This window comes from Protopterus annectens, chromosome 1.part1, assembly GCF_019279795.1.
Source record: "Protopterus annectens isolate FY-2018-M chromosome 1.part1, PAN1.0, whole genome shotgun sequence".
Taxonomy (NCBI): Eukaryota; Metazoa; Chordata; order Ceratodontiformes; family Protopteridae; genus Protopterus; species Protopterus annectens.
The window spans coordinates 955,780,199-955,798,138 of NC_056726.1; the positions used below are offsets into that span (position 1 = coordinate 955,780,199).

Consider the following 17,940-nt stretch of genomic DNA (forward strand, 5'->3'; position numbering starts at 1 on the left):
GAAAACACTATCACCCTTTGAACCAGCAGCAACAGCAGACCTACAACACCTGTCATGGAAAACTGCTTTCCTACTGGCAATTACTTCAGCAAGGAGGGTTTCAGAACTACAGGCCTTAATGGCAGTGCAACCCTTCCTAATCTTCCACCAAGATAGTGTCCATGAGGACTTAATCCTACATTTATGCCTAAGGTGGTATCCAGAGTGTCTTTAAACCAGGCAATCCACCTACCTACCTTCTTTCCCAACCCACAAAACAGAGGGGAAAGAATACTGCATACCTTGGATGTACATAGACAGCTACGCTACTACTTGGACAGAACAAAAAATAGCAGAAAGACTGACCAACTTTTTGTAGCCTATGCAACAGGAAGGGAAGGAAAAGCTATTTCCAAACAGACGATCTCCAAATGGATAGGAAATTGCATACGATTCTGTTACTCCTTCCATGGAAAACCAATTCCACAGAACATAAGACCTCATTCTACAAGGGCAACAGCCACTACCACAGCCTTCTTACGAGGAGTGGCAACCAAAGACATTATTGAGGCGGCTACTTGGACCTCCGTGCATACATTTGCCAAGCATTATAATTTGCCTCTATATTCCAGATCCCGAGCAGGGTTTGCCACTGCTGTACTGCAAGGGATCCTAAACACACCATAATCTACTTTTATCCTCCTCCCTAGTTGGCTATGGTATTCTACCCAGTTGTTATGACTGCAGATGCATCCATGAAGGACATAGTACAGTTTTGTACCTACCATAAATGTAGATGTCCGAACTGGATAGCATCTGCAGTCAGGATTACCCTCCCTCCTTCCCCTTTGTGGTACTCCTAGGGTGGTTACCCTCCTAATAGCTAGCTGGTGGGGGGGAGTCTTTTATGGTGTATTTGTTTGTATATATGTACATACATGCTTATTTTTGTGTTTACCTCTATCTTTTTGGAAACATTGGCATCTATCCAAATTTTAGCCTTCAAGAGGGCTACTGGCATCTGGGGCAAGAAACAATGAGGAAAATGGCGTCGGCTGATGCTTTTATACCCGAAGACCAACAAAGATGACGGGTGAAGTGCGACATCAGCCGAAGCCGGACCCGGACTTTGGAATCCGGCCGACTGAAGGGCTGCCTGACGACAGGACAACCCAGTTGTTATGACTGCAGATGCTATCCAGTTCGGACATCTACATTTATGGTAGGTACAAAACTGTACTTTTTGACCTTTCTGTTTAGGGTCTTCTGACATCTGGGGCAAGAAAAGACTGAGGATATGACGTCGGTCATGCGCATTTGTACCCTGACGTCCTGATGTCAGTCTTAAGCGCCTTGACAGACGTCAGCCTAATGCTTTGATATTCGGGCCGACCGAGGACAGTGGACTACCCAAGTGTAAGGACTGCAGCAATGTGGATCTTCGAACATCTACATTTATGGTAGGTACAAAACTGTACTTTTCCAGTGTTTCAGCCACTTCAGTTCCATAATGTTTGCACAGTCCCAGGACAACAGTCTCCATTTATTATGCCTGTCAGTGTACAGTCCTCTTGCTATTGGTGTCGCAACAAGGTGTAAAACTATTTCCTATTCTGTTACAAAACCAACATTATCCTTCTCCCACATTTTCAATGGACTCTGTAAACTAGCCTATAAGTAGCTCACTATGTTGGACCGCCAATAATTACCTTTCCATCTGTTTGCTTCTCCTTAACCAGTCCTGCATTTGTTCTTTATCAACACGAGGCTCTTCCAGATGTTTTCTATACTCGCAACTGTATTTATACATTTTTACACACTTCTTGCCTTCACCTTGTATTTTTTTTTGCACATTCAGTTTCCTGGTGTTTATCCACTTGTGGTTTGATTTCCATTCCTGCTTGATACCAATGTGCTTCTGCTAGCCTAAGTTTTATTCTCCTGTTTCAAAGCTTTCACTACATTGGGGTCTTGTAAGGTCAGCAGGTGTGTGGATTCCCATGAGGTCCATCCCTCCTTTGGAACAGGGAATATATAATATTGGTGTGCACTGATTTTTATTAAAAAAAAATAAATCATTTGAGCATGGAGCATCAAGCATCCTATCTACACATTTTGAGGCCAGCCAGTCAGTCACTCCAAAACTAAGTTGGGACAGGAAGAGCAAATAGCTTGGATTTTGTTCCTAGATGTCAACACTGTTTTCAGGATTAAGTCTTCTAAAGTACTCTAGTTTTATTCACATTTGTTCATGTTTTGTTGACCCTTCAATTCCCAAATATTTATACACTCCCTTTTGCTCAAGTTTTTGTATTGGATTCTTGTCCCAAGCTGCTGATTTCTTGGTGCTGCCGTTGTGGTTGCTTTTCCACACCTTTTTTTTATCAGGACCAAATAACATTCTTTTGACAACTTGCAGTTGTACTTTCAGTTCCTCATGTGATGAGCTATACAGTTTCAGATTGACAGATTAAGTCTTTACACTTGTTTTCTAGGAGCCAAATTATAGCCATGAGATGAGCTATACAGTTTCAGATTGACAGATTAAGTCTTTACACTTGTTTTCTAGGAGCCAAATTATAGCCATGACCTTAAGCTGTTAATTGGGCTGCTTAATTGGGTTAAGGGCAAGTTAGAATAGCTGCAGTGAGTCACCCCGGAATATCCCCCTTTTAATTTTTATCTTTGGAGTGATTTGTCCTTTATCGTGGCTTAACTGCAAAGTTGTTTGGCACTTTCATGGTAACTGTAATGTAGTTGATCAGTGTGGGGTGCATCTTTAAGTGTTTCTATCCATGAACATAGGATACTGTCATATGCTTTTTTGTGATGAAAATCATAATGGAGAACTGGATTAAACAGCAAGTGATCCTTGGTTCCATGTGTCTCTGTTGCCCTTTTGTATTGCCATTATCCCATTAAGGTGGCTACCATGTATATCTAGGATGCCTGTTATCTCCTGTCTGTACATTGGGGCTATAAGTGCTTCCCCAAATTTGAGGTTGGGGGTTTCCCATTGTTTGGCTTGAATGCTGTATCCATAATAAACTGCCTGGGTATACTGGAGCAGTCTGCTCTCCAGGTCCTTGGAACCAAGTAACTGGAGCCTCCTTGTACAAATCCTTGCAAGGGAAGCCAGTACACTTGGGACCCCTTCCTGAATTCCCTGTCGCCCACTATACTGCCATCTGCTGAAGTGTTGAGCCAGATGTTTCATTTTTGAAGGTGGACTGTCTGGCTGCAGGAATCTGAAAAGGCATCCAGGAACAACACTTTAAGATGAGACACTATTTTTGTTTTGAGAGCAGTCCATAAACTGCTCAGCTCTACCCACATCCTCTTGGAATAGTGCCTGAATGGCAGTTATCCAGGAAGAGGCACATGTGAAATGGCACTGTATCTGTATACTAACATGTTACCAAACAGCAAGTGTTGTAGTCCTCCAGATCATATAGAACTAAGGGAGTTTCTGATCTTAAAAGGAGTTGATGCCCTAGTGTTGCCACTTGAGGGGTTTTGAACATGAGAACTGGCAATATTACTAAATGTTCATTACATCAACTAGCAAGTGAGGATGCTGTCATCCCTTATGCAAGCTGCTCCTGTGTGGCTGGTAGACTACTGTTCATCCTAAACTATCTCCGTTGAATTATCAGCAAAGTATATCCTGGCCCCCCCCACACACACACACACACAGATACACATGGCATCCAGCAATGTTGCCCTAGTTCCCATCTAGGGTGTCTTTGGGATGGACTAGTTTGTGTGTATGCAGCAGCTGAGGAATTTCTGCTCCAGACACTAGTTTTGGGTTGCTGAAAGTTTTGGGTTGCTGAATGCTTTCAAATGGGCTTGCATTTTGTTGCATAAGTCTGACTACCTTTTCAGCAGTGCCTAGAGACTCTCCCAGCACAGAAGTGTACATCAAACTTTAACATCCAGTAGCATACACCTATTGCACACTGGGCCCACATTGAAATTCAAAGAGTTTGATTAGTGCTCAAAACTAATAAGGCAGACAAGGTGTTGGTACATCGCATACATTAGAGGACGATTGAGAGTGCTGTGCAGATAGTAAAGCAGCACAAGTATAGATTGATGTACACTGCTAGAGATTAGAAATACAAATACAAAATCTTTTGGGGTGTGCATTGTGAGAACAAAGTACAGCAGGCAGATGTCCTTCAAGGATGCATCTGCAGTCATCACATATGGGTTGTCCTGCCTCAGGCAGCCCTTCGGTCGGCCGGATTCTAAAGTCTGGGTCTGGCGTCGGCTGATGTCGCATTTTCCCCGACGTCAGAGCGTCTGGGGTATAAAAGCATCAGCCGACGCCATCTTCCTCATTCTTGCCGCGTGGTGCCCGAAGCAGAAGCAGTTCGCAAGTGCCGGTCGGCCAGCTCCTGTAATTCAGCTACCGAAGACTTTAAAAAGCTAAGGTTGGGGACTCTTTCTTGCCTCAGCCGATGTCAGATAAAGTTAATTGCTTAACTTGTGGGAAACAAATACCTCATAAGGATTTTCACTCTTACTGCCTCCCCTGCCTAGGCCCAGACCACGACGTCTCGGCCTGTTCAGCCTGTGCTTCCTTCAACCGACTAACGCTTAGACGTCGGTCGGAGTTTGCAGGGGAATTCTTTGGGGCTAGTTTTGCTTACAAGATGCCGTCGGGGACTCTGACTTCACATTCCGTTAAACGGAAGGACAAGGACTGACACACGCGGACCGCGGTTTCAGCTGAAACCACGGCCAGGCCTACCGCGAGTGTCTGTCTCTGCAGAGTCCTTGGTACCTCCGATTACCAAAACCGCGCAACCAACTACCTCTGCCCCAGAGGCCCCGGCCGAGTAGGTTATAGAATTACCTACTGAAACTGGTGTCCTGGAACCTTCAGACACCATTCCTTTAGACAAATCTACTCCAGCACGTGGTGCAGCCAGGCCTCCTGCATCCATGTCTATTAAAGCATTCTCTAGGGCTAAAGCTGCTAAACTCTTAAAAGCTTTGCCTCCCAAGGTTACCCCTCGATCCCCACTCATCTGAGGAGTCCTCTGGTGGCTCTGCTCTCTCAGACCACCAGGAGGAGGCTTATTCGGCCTACGAGGATTCTGATGCTGAAGAATCTATTCCCTGGGCCTCCCCTCCTGAAGAGTTTTCCTTTGGAGAGACACTACACACAGAGCATTTTCAATGGCAGGGTCAGGAATTCTCTGATTCCAGGAAAAGATTAAGGACCTTTTTACATTTACCTAAGCATAGACCTTTGGCTATACCTCCTGTTTTAAATGTCATTGATGTGTACTCTGACTCTAGTACAGCCCCTGATTCTCTCCCTCCGGCTCCTGCCAAACCTGATGGGTACTACAGGGTCCCGGACTCGCATCTTCACCTGTACAAGGCCCACTCTGCTGATCCAGAAACTATTTCCTAGGGCCCTAAAGGGGTTGCAGCTGCCACTGCTAGAAATCCTCTACCCTCTGAAAGGGAGTCCAGAGCTTTAGAGAGATGGGGTAAAAAAGTGTATACTTCATTTCTATGAGGGCATTAAATTGTCAATTTCATATGATACAATACCAAGAGTATTTGTTAGATGAATTGAATAAGAAACTGTCCATCTGAACCCCTTTATCGCAAATCCTTTCAGGATCTGGTACAACTCCCTGCAGGTTAGTAACCATTTCTTGCAGTGTGGTTATGATGCATTGGAAGCTTCATGTAGGTCAGCTATGACAGGTGCAACTCCCTGCAGGTTAGTAACCATTTCTTGCAGTGTGGTTATGATGCATTGGAAGCTTCATGTAGGTCAGCTATGACAGGTGCAGTCATACGTAGGCATGCTTGGCTGAAGGAACAATCTCTGCCAGACCATGTTAAAGCTAAGCTTCTGGATGCTCCTCTGGAAAAGCAAAAATTATTTGGTTCCACGGCTCAAGAGGTCTTAAAGAAATTTGAAGAAAAGGCAAAATCTGTGCAAACAATCAAAGATTTTCTGCAAGTCCAGCCACCAAGATTCAGCAGAAATTGGCCTACCAAGAATTGGTACTTTCCGGACTCAAAGATTTCAGAGAGGCAGGAATAGGCAGACCAGAGGTAAAGGGCAAGCTAGAGGCTCCTACAGAGGCCATCAATGGCAGCCTCCCAACCAGAGAGGTAGTGCAGGACCTACAACTGCTACACAAGGACAGACTCTATGACTTTGCTTTGACTCTGCTGACCAGGGCTCAATTACAAGCACCTTTGGGCGGAAAGCTTTCTTTATTCTCAAAATTGGCACAGCATTACAAGGGACACATGGACACTGCAAATAAGACAAAGGATACAGGTTCCATTTCCACACACTGCCAAAAAGAAAAGGCATGCCAGACCTGCCACCAAATCAAAGGGCAGAGGCTTTGAAACAAATCTCCAACTTAATACAAATGAAGGCTGTAGAAAAGGTTCCTCTTTCAGAACAAGGCCAAGGATTTTATTCCAGACTATTCCTTGTTCCAAGAAAAGAAAATCAATGGAGGCCTATTCTCGACTTGTCCGCACTGAATACTTATCTCATTGTGCCAAAATTCAAAATGCTGAGACTACAGCAACTCCTTCCCATGCTGGGCAAGGGGTCCTGGCTGGTGTCTCTAGACCTCAAGGAGGCATACCTGCATGTCCCTATCGGACAATGTTGCAGAAGACACCTCAGATTTCTTGCAGGGTCAGAGCATTATCAATTCTCAGCATTGCCCTTTGGCTTATCCACTGTGCCCAGAGTATTTACGAAATGCCTGGCATCAGTGATTGCACACTGCAGACTTCAGGGGATTCAGATATACCCATATCTGGATGACTGCCTTATACAAGCGGACAGCCAACAAACTTTGTTAAAGGACTTGGATTATGCCATCCACCTACTACAGGCCTTGGGATATACAGTCAACATTCACAAATCAAGACTTGTTCCGTCACAAAGAATAACTTTTTTCTGGGTGCGGATCTAGACACAACCACCCAAATGGCCTTTCTCACAGAAGAAAAACAAAGACAACTACCGGATTACTTCAAGAATCTGACCAGACAAACTCAGCTGACTGCAAGGAAAATCCTGCAGGCCCTGGGTTACATGGCATCTTGCATTCTTCTGATTCCACAAGCAAGGCTGCATATGAGAACTACAATGGTACCTAAGGAGTTTATGGACTCAGCACAGTCACAGCTTAGAAACTTTGATCCCACTCATTCCATGCCTCCAAAAGGAATTTCTGTGGTGGGCTCAAGCCTGCCAGTCGAACAAGGGGCTGCCCTTCAGCAAGCCAAGAGCCAGCCAAACCATTACTATGGACGCTTCAGACCAAGGTTGGGGAGCACACATGGGCAGATGTATCCAAGGACTATGGTCACAAAGGGAGCTACGCATGCACATAAACCAAAAGGAAATGCTGGCTGTGATGCATGCAATCGAGGCCTTCAAACTTTTTCTGCATCAAGGCCACCTACTAAGGACAGACAACACCACAGTTATGTGGTACATAAACAAGCAAGGAGGCACCCATTCTTACCCTCTTTGCAGACTGGCAATGAATCCATGGGAACTTTCCTTATATCTCAATATACAGCTGCAGTCCCAGTTTGTGCCAGGGAAAGACAATGTACTGGCGGACAGCCTAAGCAGAAATATCTTGGATGCACACGAATGGATGCTGCACCCAGACATCTTCCTACTCATAACACAATCATGGGGAAGGCCGGACATAGATCTATTCGCCTCCCCCCACAATCAACTGAAGAAATTCTGCACAAGGACATACCACCCACAAGCATGGAAAGTGGACGCCCTCTCTTTCAGCTGGAGAGCTTTAACAGTGTATGCATTTCCACCTCTCCCATTAATGACCCAGGTTTTACTGAAAATCAGAACAGCAGCCAAAAGTGATTCTGATAGCTCCGGACTGGCCAAGACAGCACTGGTACCCACTGTTAAAGAGCATGTCACATACGAAACCATGGCCTCTTCCTCTATGGCCTCTTCTACTGACACAGAACAATTTCAAAACTCTGCATTCCAACCTGAAAACCTTGCAACTAACAGCCTGGAAAATACCTTGACTCCTCCTCAGGATAAGCTTTCCCAGAGAGTGAAGGATATCATTATGGAAGCTCGCCAGCCTTCCACAAGAGACATATTCAGCAAAATGGAAAAGATTTCACATTTGGAACACAGCAAAGGGCCAAGATGCGACAATGATGAACATGGCACATATCTTGGAATATTTGGCAGAAGTGTTCCACAATGGTCTGTCTTACTCTTACATTAAGATTCATGCTTCAGCAATTTCAGCCGAATACAATACTGATCCACCTGTCTTCTCTCATCCTCTCCTAAGATGGTTTCTAAGAGGAATAAAAAACATCAATCCTCCAAGGAAACCACCTCTACCTACTTGGGACCTTAACTTCGTGTTGGAAAAACTAACACTGCCTCCCTTTGAACCAGCAGCATATGCAGATCTACAGTTCTGTCTTGGAAGACTGCCTTCCTTCTGGCCATAACCTCAGCAAGAAGAGTATCTGAGTTACAGGCCCTAATGGCAGTGCAGCCATTTCTTTTTCATCAGGACAGTTTCACTGAGAACCAATCCTACATTTATGCCAAAGGTGGTATCCAGGGTATCATTGAACCAAGCTATTCACTTGCCTACCTTCTTTCCAAATCCACAAAACAAAGGGGAGAAACTTCTGCACACCCTGGACATACACAGACAGTTGCGCTGCTACTTGGACAGAACTAAAAGTTGCAGAAAGACTGACCAGCTCTTTGTAGCATATGCTGCTGGTGCACAAGGAAAAGCAATTTCCAAACGGACAATTTCAAAATGGATAGGGAATTGCATTCGTTTTTTTTTTACTCCTTTCATGGAAAAACTGTGCCAGCTAACATTAGACCTCATTCCACGAGAGCCACAGCCACCTCCACAGCCTTCCTAAGAGGGGTGGCTACCAAGGACATTTTAGAAGCTGCTACATGGAGCTCCGTGCATACATTTGCCAAGCATTACAATTTACCTTTATATTCCAGATCCAGGGCAGGCTTTGCTACAGCAGTCCTGCAGGGTATTTTAGCTACACCATCCTTTCAATAGCTCCTCCACCCCCAGATTGGCTATGGTATTCTACCCATATGTGATGACTGCAGATGCATCCTTGAAGGACATACCATAAATGTAGATGTCCGATAGGTATGCATCTGCAGTCAGGTTTACCCTCACTCCTTCCCCTCTGGTATTTCTTGGGTGCTTACCCCTCTTATAGCTAGCTGGGGGGATCTATTATGGTGCATTTGTTTTTATATTACTGTGCATGTTTGGATTTTTAAATGCATCTCTCCAAATTTAGCCTTCCTTAGAGGGCACCTGGGGCAAGAAAAACTGAGGAAGATGGCGTCGGCTGATGCTTTTATACCCCAGAAGCTCCGACGTTGGGGAAAGTGCGACATCAGCCGACCGGACCCAGACTTTGGAATCCGGCCGACCGAAGGGCTGCCTGAGGCAGGACAACCTATATGTGATGACTGCAGATGCATACCTATCTGACATCTACATTTATGGTAGGTACAAAACTGTACTTGTTTATCCATGGGAGTAGCATGGTGCAGTCCTGATTTCCTCTCTGGGTTTTCCACAGAGAAAAGGATGGAGGAGCCAAGGATGCGGTCAGTAGTGGCTGGGCCAAAAGGATGCTAATGGTTTCTTTAGATGTCCAGAGTGAAATGTTCTTGTGCTATTTTTGCAGATTGCCTGACTGTTAATTTTGGGGTGTATTAAGATATTGCAGTTCTAAATATGTTCAACCTTCTTGCCTTTCAGGCACAAGTTTGTGGAAATGTGTTGAACAAAGTTGCCACAAGATAACTTTGTTCAAATGGAAGCTTCTCTCTAGTGATCCAGAAAGGAACAATGCATGCTCTGTTTCACTGTTGCAGTCATCACATTCTGGTTATCTGCCTGCAGGTAGCCCTGAGCTGGCCTGAATAAGTCTTCGGATTTCTGCGTCTGATGCCGTTCTTTCCATGATGTCAGGTTGTCAGGGGTATAAAACGTGCAGCCGATGCAATTAAATCAGTCTTTCTTGCTATATGGTGCCTGAAGCAGAAGCAGTTGGTCGGCAGTCTCCTGAAATTTTCATTTTAGTTTCAGACCCAAAGTCTTCAAAGATAAGTACCCCGTTGGGGATCCTTTTTCTTGCTCCAACTGATGTCAGTTAACAATGGTCTTGCCTGTGGAAAGCAAATACCTCAGATTTTCATTCTTACTGCATCCCCTGTTTAGCCCCAGACCATGATGTCCATCACTGTCTGTTTTGTGCCTTGTTAAACCCCTGAACTGTCAGGCTTTTTTTTTTTTTCAGGCAATTCCTGTTGTACTCTCTCAGTACTCCGAAGTGGCTTGATTAAGCCATCCAACTACCGATTTTCTGAAAAAACGTAAGGATAATGACCACATAGGTCCAAAACGAACGGTGACTCTTCAGTTAAGCTAATCACCAGTCTGCCAGTACACAGTGAGGTGCTTTTGCAGCCTTTGCTACTTCAGATTCACAGACCTTTGAGATGCATTTGGCTTCTGGTATGCCGCAAGATGCTTAGACTATGGAATGTGCGGATGTCTCTAGCTTGGATGTTTCCGGAGCTGTTGTGCAGGCACTGGCTTCTGAGGGGTGTATTTGACATTCATATTAAACCAGCACCATCATTGCCATCCAGGCGGGAAACTCGCACTACGCCTAGAAACCAGACTGCCAAACCGCAGGCTCAGCCCATATGCCTCAAAAACAAATGCTTAGAATGGCTGAAGACCTTATCCCCTTAATTACGGGAGGGCAGCATCCCCCCTCTGAGACCTAGAACTGAATTTTTCTGATTCTTCTGGTCAGGAATCTGATATTTCTGCTCCTTCTGATTACCAGGATTTGCCCTTATTTACTTATGAGAATTCTGATGCAGAGGATTCCATTCCTTCTGCTTCCCCTCCAGAAGAGCTTTCTTTCAGTGAAACCTTGCATACTCTTGAGCATTTCTGCTGGGGAAAGCCAAGATTACTCTTTAGCTGTTCCTCCTGTTCTGGACAGTGTAGATGATGCTTTGTTGGAATCTAGCCTTACCCCAGACACTCCAGCTTCCAGAAAACCTGACCGGTACTAGAGTATCTGACTCAAGTTCCTCTTAAAGAATCCTTCTGTGGATCCAGAGACCATTTCCCAAGGACCAAAAGGCATTAAGGCTACTGCTGCCAAAAATCCTACCCCTTCTGATAGATTCTAGAGCCTTAGAATGGGGTAAGAAGGTGTACATTTCTGCTACTTTAACATATGAAACTGGCAATTTAAAGCCCTAATGGCTCAAGTATCCACAGCATATTATGGGACTAAAACAGAAAATTGATTCCTGACTGTGCTCAACACAGTTGCAAGATTTAATGCATTCTGCAGAACAAGTTGGTAAACATACTTTGCAGTGTGGTTTTGACACTTTAGAAGCATCTTGCAGGGCTGCTGTCACTGGGTCTGTACTTAGAAGGCATGCTTGGCTTAAGGAACAAAACTTGCCAGATCATGTTAAAGCTAAATTACTGGATGCTCCCTTAGACCGCCTTTTTGGCAACAAGGCAGAAGTCCTCAAAAGCCATTGCATTTTGCCAGGCATCTTTGGCTAGCCTAGGAAATCTCTATGCAAACTTAAGATTTCCTACAAGTACAGCCTCCCGAATTCAGTAGGCATTGGCCTTCAAAGAATTGGTCCTTTCCAGTCCCTTCCAGGCCTTCAGTCCAAATCCAGGAACAGCAGACCACCTAGGCTACAGTCTCAGGCTATGCACAGACCTAAGCATTGGGTGGCTCCCACTTCAAAAGCAGGGAGTCAAGTCCCCCCTTATGGAAAAATGGCGCAATGACTTCACCTTAACCCTTCCTAGCCCTGCTCCCTTAAGAGGAAAGCTCGCCCTGCATGTAAACTGGGAACTCCTTACCCAGAACAAATGGGTTTTGAACATAGTTTCCCAAGGATACAGATTCCACTTCCACACATTACCACCCCCAAATCATTGGGCGGAGGCCCAACAGCAGCTTCTGTTCTCTCTATCAGAGCTATTGAACCTGTCCCAGCAGAAAAAAGGGGACAAGGTTTTATTTTTTTCTGGTACCCAGAAAAGACAACTTCTGGTGTCCTATCATGGACCTCTCAACACCTTTCTGGTAGTGCTAAAATTCAAAATGCTAACTCTTAAACAGCTTTTTCCTAGGCTAGCCAAAGATGCCTGGCAACCCTAACTTGACACTTACCTGCAGATCTCAATAAGGGAATCTTGCAGGAAATGCCTATACTTCAGGGCGGCTCCATACACTGTTTTCTGCACTTCCCTTTGGCTCATCTACTGCACTGTGCCCAGGGTATTCAGTGTCTAGCTACAGCCATTGCATTTTGCACGCAGAGAAATATTCAGATTTACTCATACTTCAGACAATTCTGATTCAGGGAGAAAGCCAGGACTTGCTATTACAACACCTGGCATTTGTAAAACTTCTAACCTCACTGGGGTGCACTAGTACCCTGCCAACAGATTGTGTTCAAGCTTGCTCCCAGGAATACAATTTCCCTGGTGGCATTCCTCACTCCGGAGAAACAAGTTTGTGACAACCTACTTTCATGACCTCGTGCATTCTACTAATTCCATATGCAAGACTGCATATGAGGAAACTCCAGTGGGATCTAAAAAGCCTATGGTGTTCACATTCTCAGGACTTGGAAACTGATTCTTCACTCCTTATATGAATTTCTTTGGTTGGCAGAGGCCTGCTACCACAAGGGACTACCTTTCACCCTACCCCCTGCTGCCCAAACCCTAACATGCATCAGATTATGCATTGGGGGGGCTCACATGGCAGGGCAGTGCATTCAGGGCAAATGGAACCAGAGACAGATGCACCTGCATAACAATCAAAGAAATGTACAGAATGCTCTGACAGCCTGCCTTCAAAAACTGTATTCCAGGGCAACTATTGTAGACAACACAGTTGTACATAACCAGGGGGAATACTCTTACCCTCTCTGCAGACTAGCCATGGCTCTGTGGAACACTGCCTTGAGCTACCAAGTACACCTGCAAGCTCAATTCCTGCCAGGAAGTCACTGGCAGGCGACTTAAGCAGAAATCTCATGGACCCACGTGAATGGAAACTAGAACCCAAAAATTCCACCTCTTGAACAAATGGGGGACTCAGAGGTAGACTGTTTTTTGCCTCCCCTCAGAACTACCAGTTGAACAAATTCTGCACAAGAACTCCCCATAGTCAAGCTTGGAAAGTGGATGCTCTGTCCTTTACCTGGGAAAGCCTCTCTTTATGCTTTTCCCCCCACTGCATCTTCTCTCGAAGGTTCTAAAAATTAAACTGGGCAAGCTAAGGTTCATAGGTTCATACTAGGCTATCTGCCCTAGGGCATTTATAAGCCTAGCCAGAGTGTGTGGCTTTCACCACCCCTTAGGATGAGAATACTATACCCATTAGTTTGCTGTGCCTCTGTCCAGCAGTGACACAGATTCCTGGGGTAAACCTACGATCTCCCATCCACTCTTCAAGATTTCTCTTGAACAGAGTCGGGACAATACTGATTGCACCAGACTGGCCACGCTAGCACTGGTACCCCCTCTTGTGCAGTATGACACTGCTGCAACCATGGCACCTGCCTCAGACCCCTTCCCTGCTGTCCCAGCAGGTGGGTTAGATTCTGCACCCTCTGCTTCAAACCGTGAACCTTGCAGTCTGGCTAATTGCTTGATCTCTCAAGCATCCCTCAGTAAGCAGGTGCTGGATGTAATTCTGGAGGCAAGGAGGCATAGTACTAGAAAATCCTATCCTGAAAAGCGGAAAAGATACTGTTCCTGGAACCAGGCTCAGGGGGTGGGCACAACAGTGCCCAGCTTACCTCATATGGAGCATTTCTGAAGTACTGTAGAATAAGGGCCTATCCTTCTAATCAAAATTCATGTCTCTGCCATTTCAGCACATTAATACTGAGCCACCCCTCTGCTCACCCCTTACTAAAGCACTTCCTTAGAGGGGCCAAACAGTTGACCCCCCCAGGAGAGCTCCCACTCCAGCCTGGGACCTTAATTGGAAAGGCTCACCCCCCCCCCCTTTGAGCCAGCTGCAACAGCAGAGTTGAAATTCCTCTCTTGGAAAACAGCCTTCCTTCTAGCCATCACTTCAGCAAGAAGAGTATCTGAATTACAGGGCCTTCATGGCAGTGAAAACCCTTCATTATCTTTCATGAGGACAGTGTTTCTCTCTGGACTTCATCCTTTATGCCCAAGGTGGTGTCTAGTGTGGCCCTAAATCAGTCATTAATTTGCCTACTTTTTTCCTTAATCCATAAAACAGAGGAACTAATACTGCACTCTTGGATGTGAACAGACCACTTGGATTTTATTTGGACAGGACTAAGCCTCAAAATCTGAACAGCTGCTAGTTGGTTTTGCGGCAGGGCTAGAGGGGGAAGGCCATTTCAAAGCTTTTCCAAATGGGATAGCACATTGCATTCATTTCTGCTACAAGCACCATGGAAAACCTACCCTACAGGGGATAAGATCACATTCCACCAGGGCTGCATCTACCTCTGTTTTTTCTCAGAGTCCCTATCAGGGACATCCTAGAAGTTGCTACCTGGAGCTCTGTACATACCTTCAAGCATTACCACATGCCTATCTTTTCTAAATCCAGAGCTGGATTTGCCACTGCAGTCTTGCAGGGCTTAATAGCTGGCCCTAACTTCCTCCTCCCTTTAGCTTTGGGAATCAACCCAAATATGATGACTGCAACAGTGAAACACTAACATAGTACAGTTGTCTCTACTTGCCATAAATGTAGATGTTGGTGTATTCACTGTTGCAGTCCTAGTTTCTAGTTTCCCTCTCTCCAGCCCCCTGACATCTCTTGGCTCTACCTTTCCTTCTTTGGTATATTTTTTTCTGGTATATTTGCTTTTTGATGGGGGTTTGCCATACCATATAATTGCTTCCTGTTGTGGGGACACCTGACATCTGGGGCAAGAAAAACTGATGTAATGGTGTTGCTGCATGTTTTATATACCCCAGAGTATCTGATGTCATGGAAGAAATCAGACACAGAAATCTGGTGACTCTGGTATTCAGGCTGGCTGAGGGCTACCTGCAGGCAGATGACCCAAATGTGATGACTGCAGCAGTGAATACACTTAGGTTTACATTTATGGTAAGTGTACACAACTGTACTTTCTAGCAGAGGGAGTCTGTATTCCTAACCCTGCAGTTTGGGTGTGCATGTCTTTCTGTAGAGATGTGCCTCAAGCATTTCAGCCTGCATACCAGTGCATCTCCTTGCATTTTTTCAGCCTTTTTTACACTTCCCAATTTCTTTTCTGCATGTCTTTCATTTTAAGACCACAGGGAAAGATTGCTGCTGTACTGGAACCACCTCTCAAGTCTGCTTCTCCTTCCCCCTTTAATGTCTGTACTGGAAAAATTTGTCTAGCTAAGATGTCAAAGGTAGAGGCTTTCATGTGTGAGTAGTGACCCTCATTTGCCAGTTTTCTTAAACCCCTGAACATACTTTGCAACTGTCTGTAATCTGAGATTAATTGAAATTAACTTCTGTGCATCAAATTAGCTTTGTCCTTTGCATTCAGCGAGAATAATTTTCTAAGCAAACTGGCTGGCCCATTGCATTTAAGCAATTGCTAAGGCAAGAATTGAGATGGCTGCTGATTGAGTTCTAGCATCCTGGTAATAGATTGGACTACAGCAGTGATTTAGTTTTCCTTATACAGTAGATCTGTTACACTACTGGTTGCCTCTCCTTTCCCCTGTTGCTGCCCTTGGGTTGGGATACTGTGCATGTACCTATCCACTTGAGACATTTCTATGTGAATGTTCATATGTAACTATTTGGCTTTAGGACCTTTTTTTGTCTACGAGAAGGTAAGGTGGATATCCTGCTATGTCACTAGGCAGGAATTCTACATCAGAATTGTTGCACAGGAATATCCTGGTGGGTGGTAGGCATCCATTTGGCCTTTGGTTGGGCAGGGGATTTTTAACTTTGGAAGTCATTGGAAAGTCCTAGCATTAACAGGGCTCTGCTTAAGCTTATAGACGTTTAGATAGAATATTTTACAACTTTTGTCCTCAACAGTAAGACTTTTTCCTTTTTTTTTTCTTAGTTATGGACGTCGGAAAATGCAGATGAAGGTGATCCTGAAAGTACAGGAGACGGCCAAAATGCATAGTGGTGCTTCTGCTCCCCATACTGAACCTTTTTACACATGTCCATTCCTTAATGTTCAACAAGGATTTCCTTTTGCAGAGAACCCATTCGTACTGAGCAACAGCCTATGGAAATTCACTTTGTAGTCCTTTCACACTGCAGCTTTGGAAACAGAGAGTTGCTATTCCCTGGTTTGTGGTGTTTTTTGTCCTGGCCTATTCTGGTGTGCGGTTACTGTTGTAGAAAAGCATTTAATAGCTTCACTTTGTGTAATCAAACCTCAGCAGAAAGCGGACTAAAATGTATGTGTAAACAGCAGGTTATGCTTGTTGTATTACTGCAAAAAGTAATTCACATTTGGTATTTGGTTTATCCTTTTATAAGTTCCGAATTTCCCAGAGTAATTTTTACTTGACTCATGTGTTAACTTTTGTAAGGTTTTCTGGCTCAGATTTTCTATGCAGAGAGGGCCAGTTTATGTATGTTTGAGGAATGTTCCCTGGTGCTTTTACATGACCAGACTGCATGTTCCTTTTTAATGCACTAGCATGGAAATTTAAATTATATTGGGGTACAAAACAGAATTTAATACTTTTCCATGCAGAATGTGCACATGCAAGAGGATGTTTAAAACAGATCAGTTGAACACAATTTTAAAAAGTGGACTGCTGTTATGCAGATTGATTGTAGCCCCCCAAGAGTCTTGTGAAAATGTTAAGTCCTTATGTCAAAACAGTGTAACAAAATAAAACATTTTATAAACCATTTCTTTATAGATGCTGTTAAGATGGTATTTGCAATTTCATGAAAAATACATGTATGTTGGATTTAAACAGTGTAAATCTGATTTAATCTTGGCACTGCATAACTAAGCATTACAGGGTGTTACTACTGTTTTTAGTAAAATACAAAGCAAGATCATTTAGCCTTTACTGTGTAGTTGGTTGTGGTCTTTTTGCTTAGTACTAAATAGTAAAACTGGGTAACGTGGGTTCCAATCCTTGCTCTGAAAAAAAGTTAATTACACTAAAGTTGTCCTATCTATTGTCCGTTAAACCTAGGTCCATTTTCAAATGCATCAGAGAAACACTGGATTTTACCTGTCTGAAGCAGTGTTCAATGCACACGCATGTGCATGACATAGTGTGGTAGAACCGCTCAATTCATCTGCAGACATGTGCAAAACATTTATTAGACTACAAGGATTGGTAACCTTTTTCTTTTCCTGGTTTATCACTTCTCCCCTGGATGACCTCCACCTTGGCTGACCACAGGTCCTTCTGTAGTGAACTGCAAGCCTTTCTGCCTTTTATTAGTGGAGGGAATAACACGCAGCTTTTCAGGCTTACTTCCAACCAGCACAATATCAGCAAAATTGGCATGGTGCTAAAGTAATTTTTCTATTTGGAGAGTTTCTGTGGCTTAAGTGCCGATTTCATTTTCTGAAGGCACTTAGTAAAGCTTGAATGATTAGTTGTCATCTCCTAGGATGTCGAAAGGTGGCATGTACCATGTAAGTTTATTTCTGACAAGACTGCTGTCTGACCAGATTTCTGTATAAACCATAAATTGCTATGAGGTGTTATGTATAAACCATAAATTACCTATGAGGTGTTAATCAGCTAAATTCCTTGCTGCTTTTTTGCTACCATAGTCAGTTTCTTCACCTGTCAAAGAATGGGATGTTTGCAA

At 44.2% G+C, this 17,940-nt stretch overlaps 1 protein-coding gene across 3 annotated transcripts in view; it reads left to right on the forward strand.

Annotated features, from left to right (window-relative positions):
- The window catches only part of YWHAQ (tyrosine 3-monooxygenase/tryptophan 5-monooxygenase activation protein theta), a 266,005-nt gene extending 248,825 nt beyond the window's left edge, over positions 1-17,180 (forward strand). For all 3 annotated transcript variants that reach the window (XM_044079179.1, XM_044079184.1, XM_044079191.1), the window contains exon 6: positions 16,205-17,180. In XM_044079179.1, coding sequence (XP_043935114.1) covers positions 16,205-16,270 — 66 coding nt within the window. In that variant the 3' untranslated portion in view covers positions 16,271-17,180. The remainder of the gene's footprint in view (positions 1-16,204) is intronic.
- The last annotated feature ends 760 nt before the right edge of the window (positions 17,181-17,940 follow it).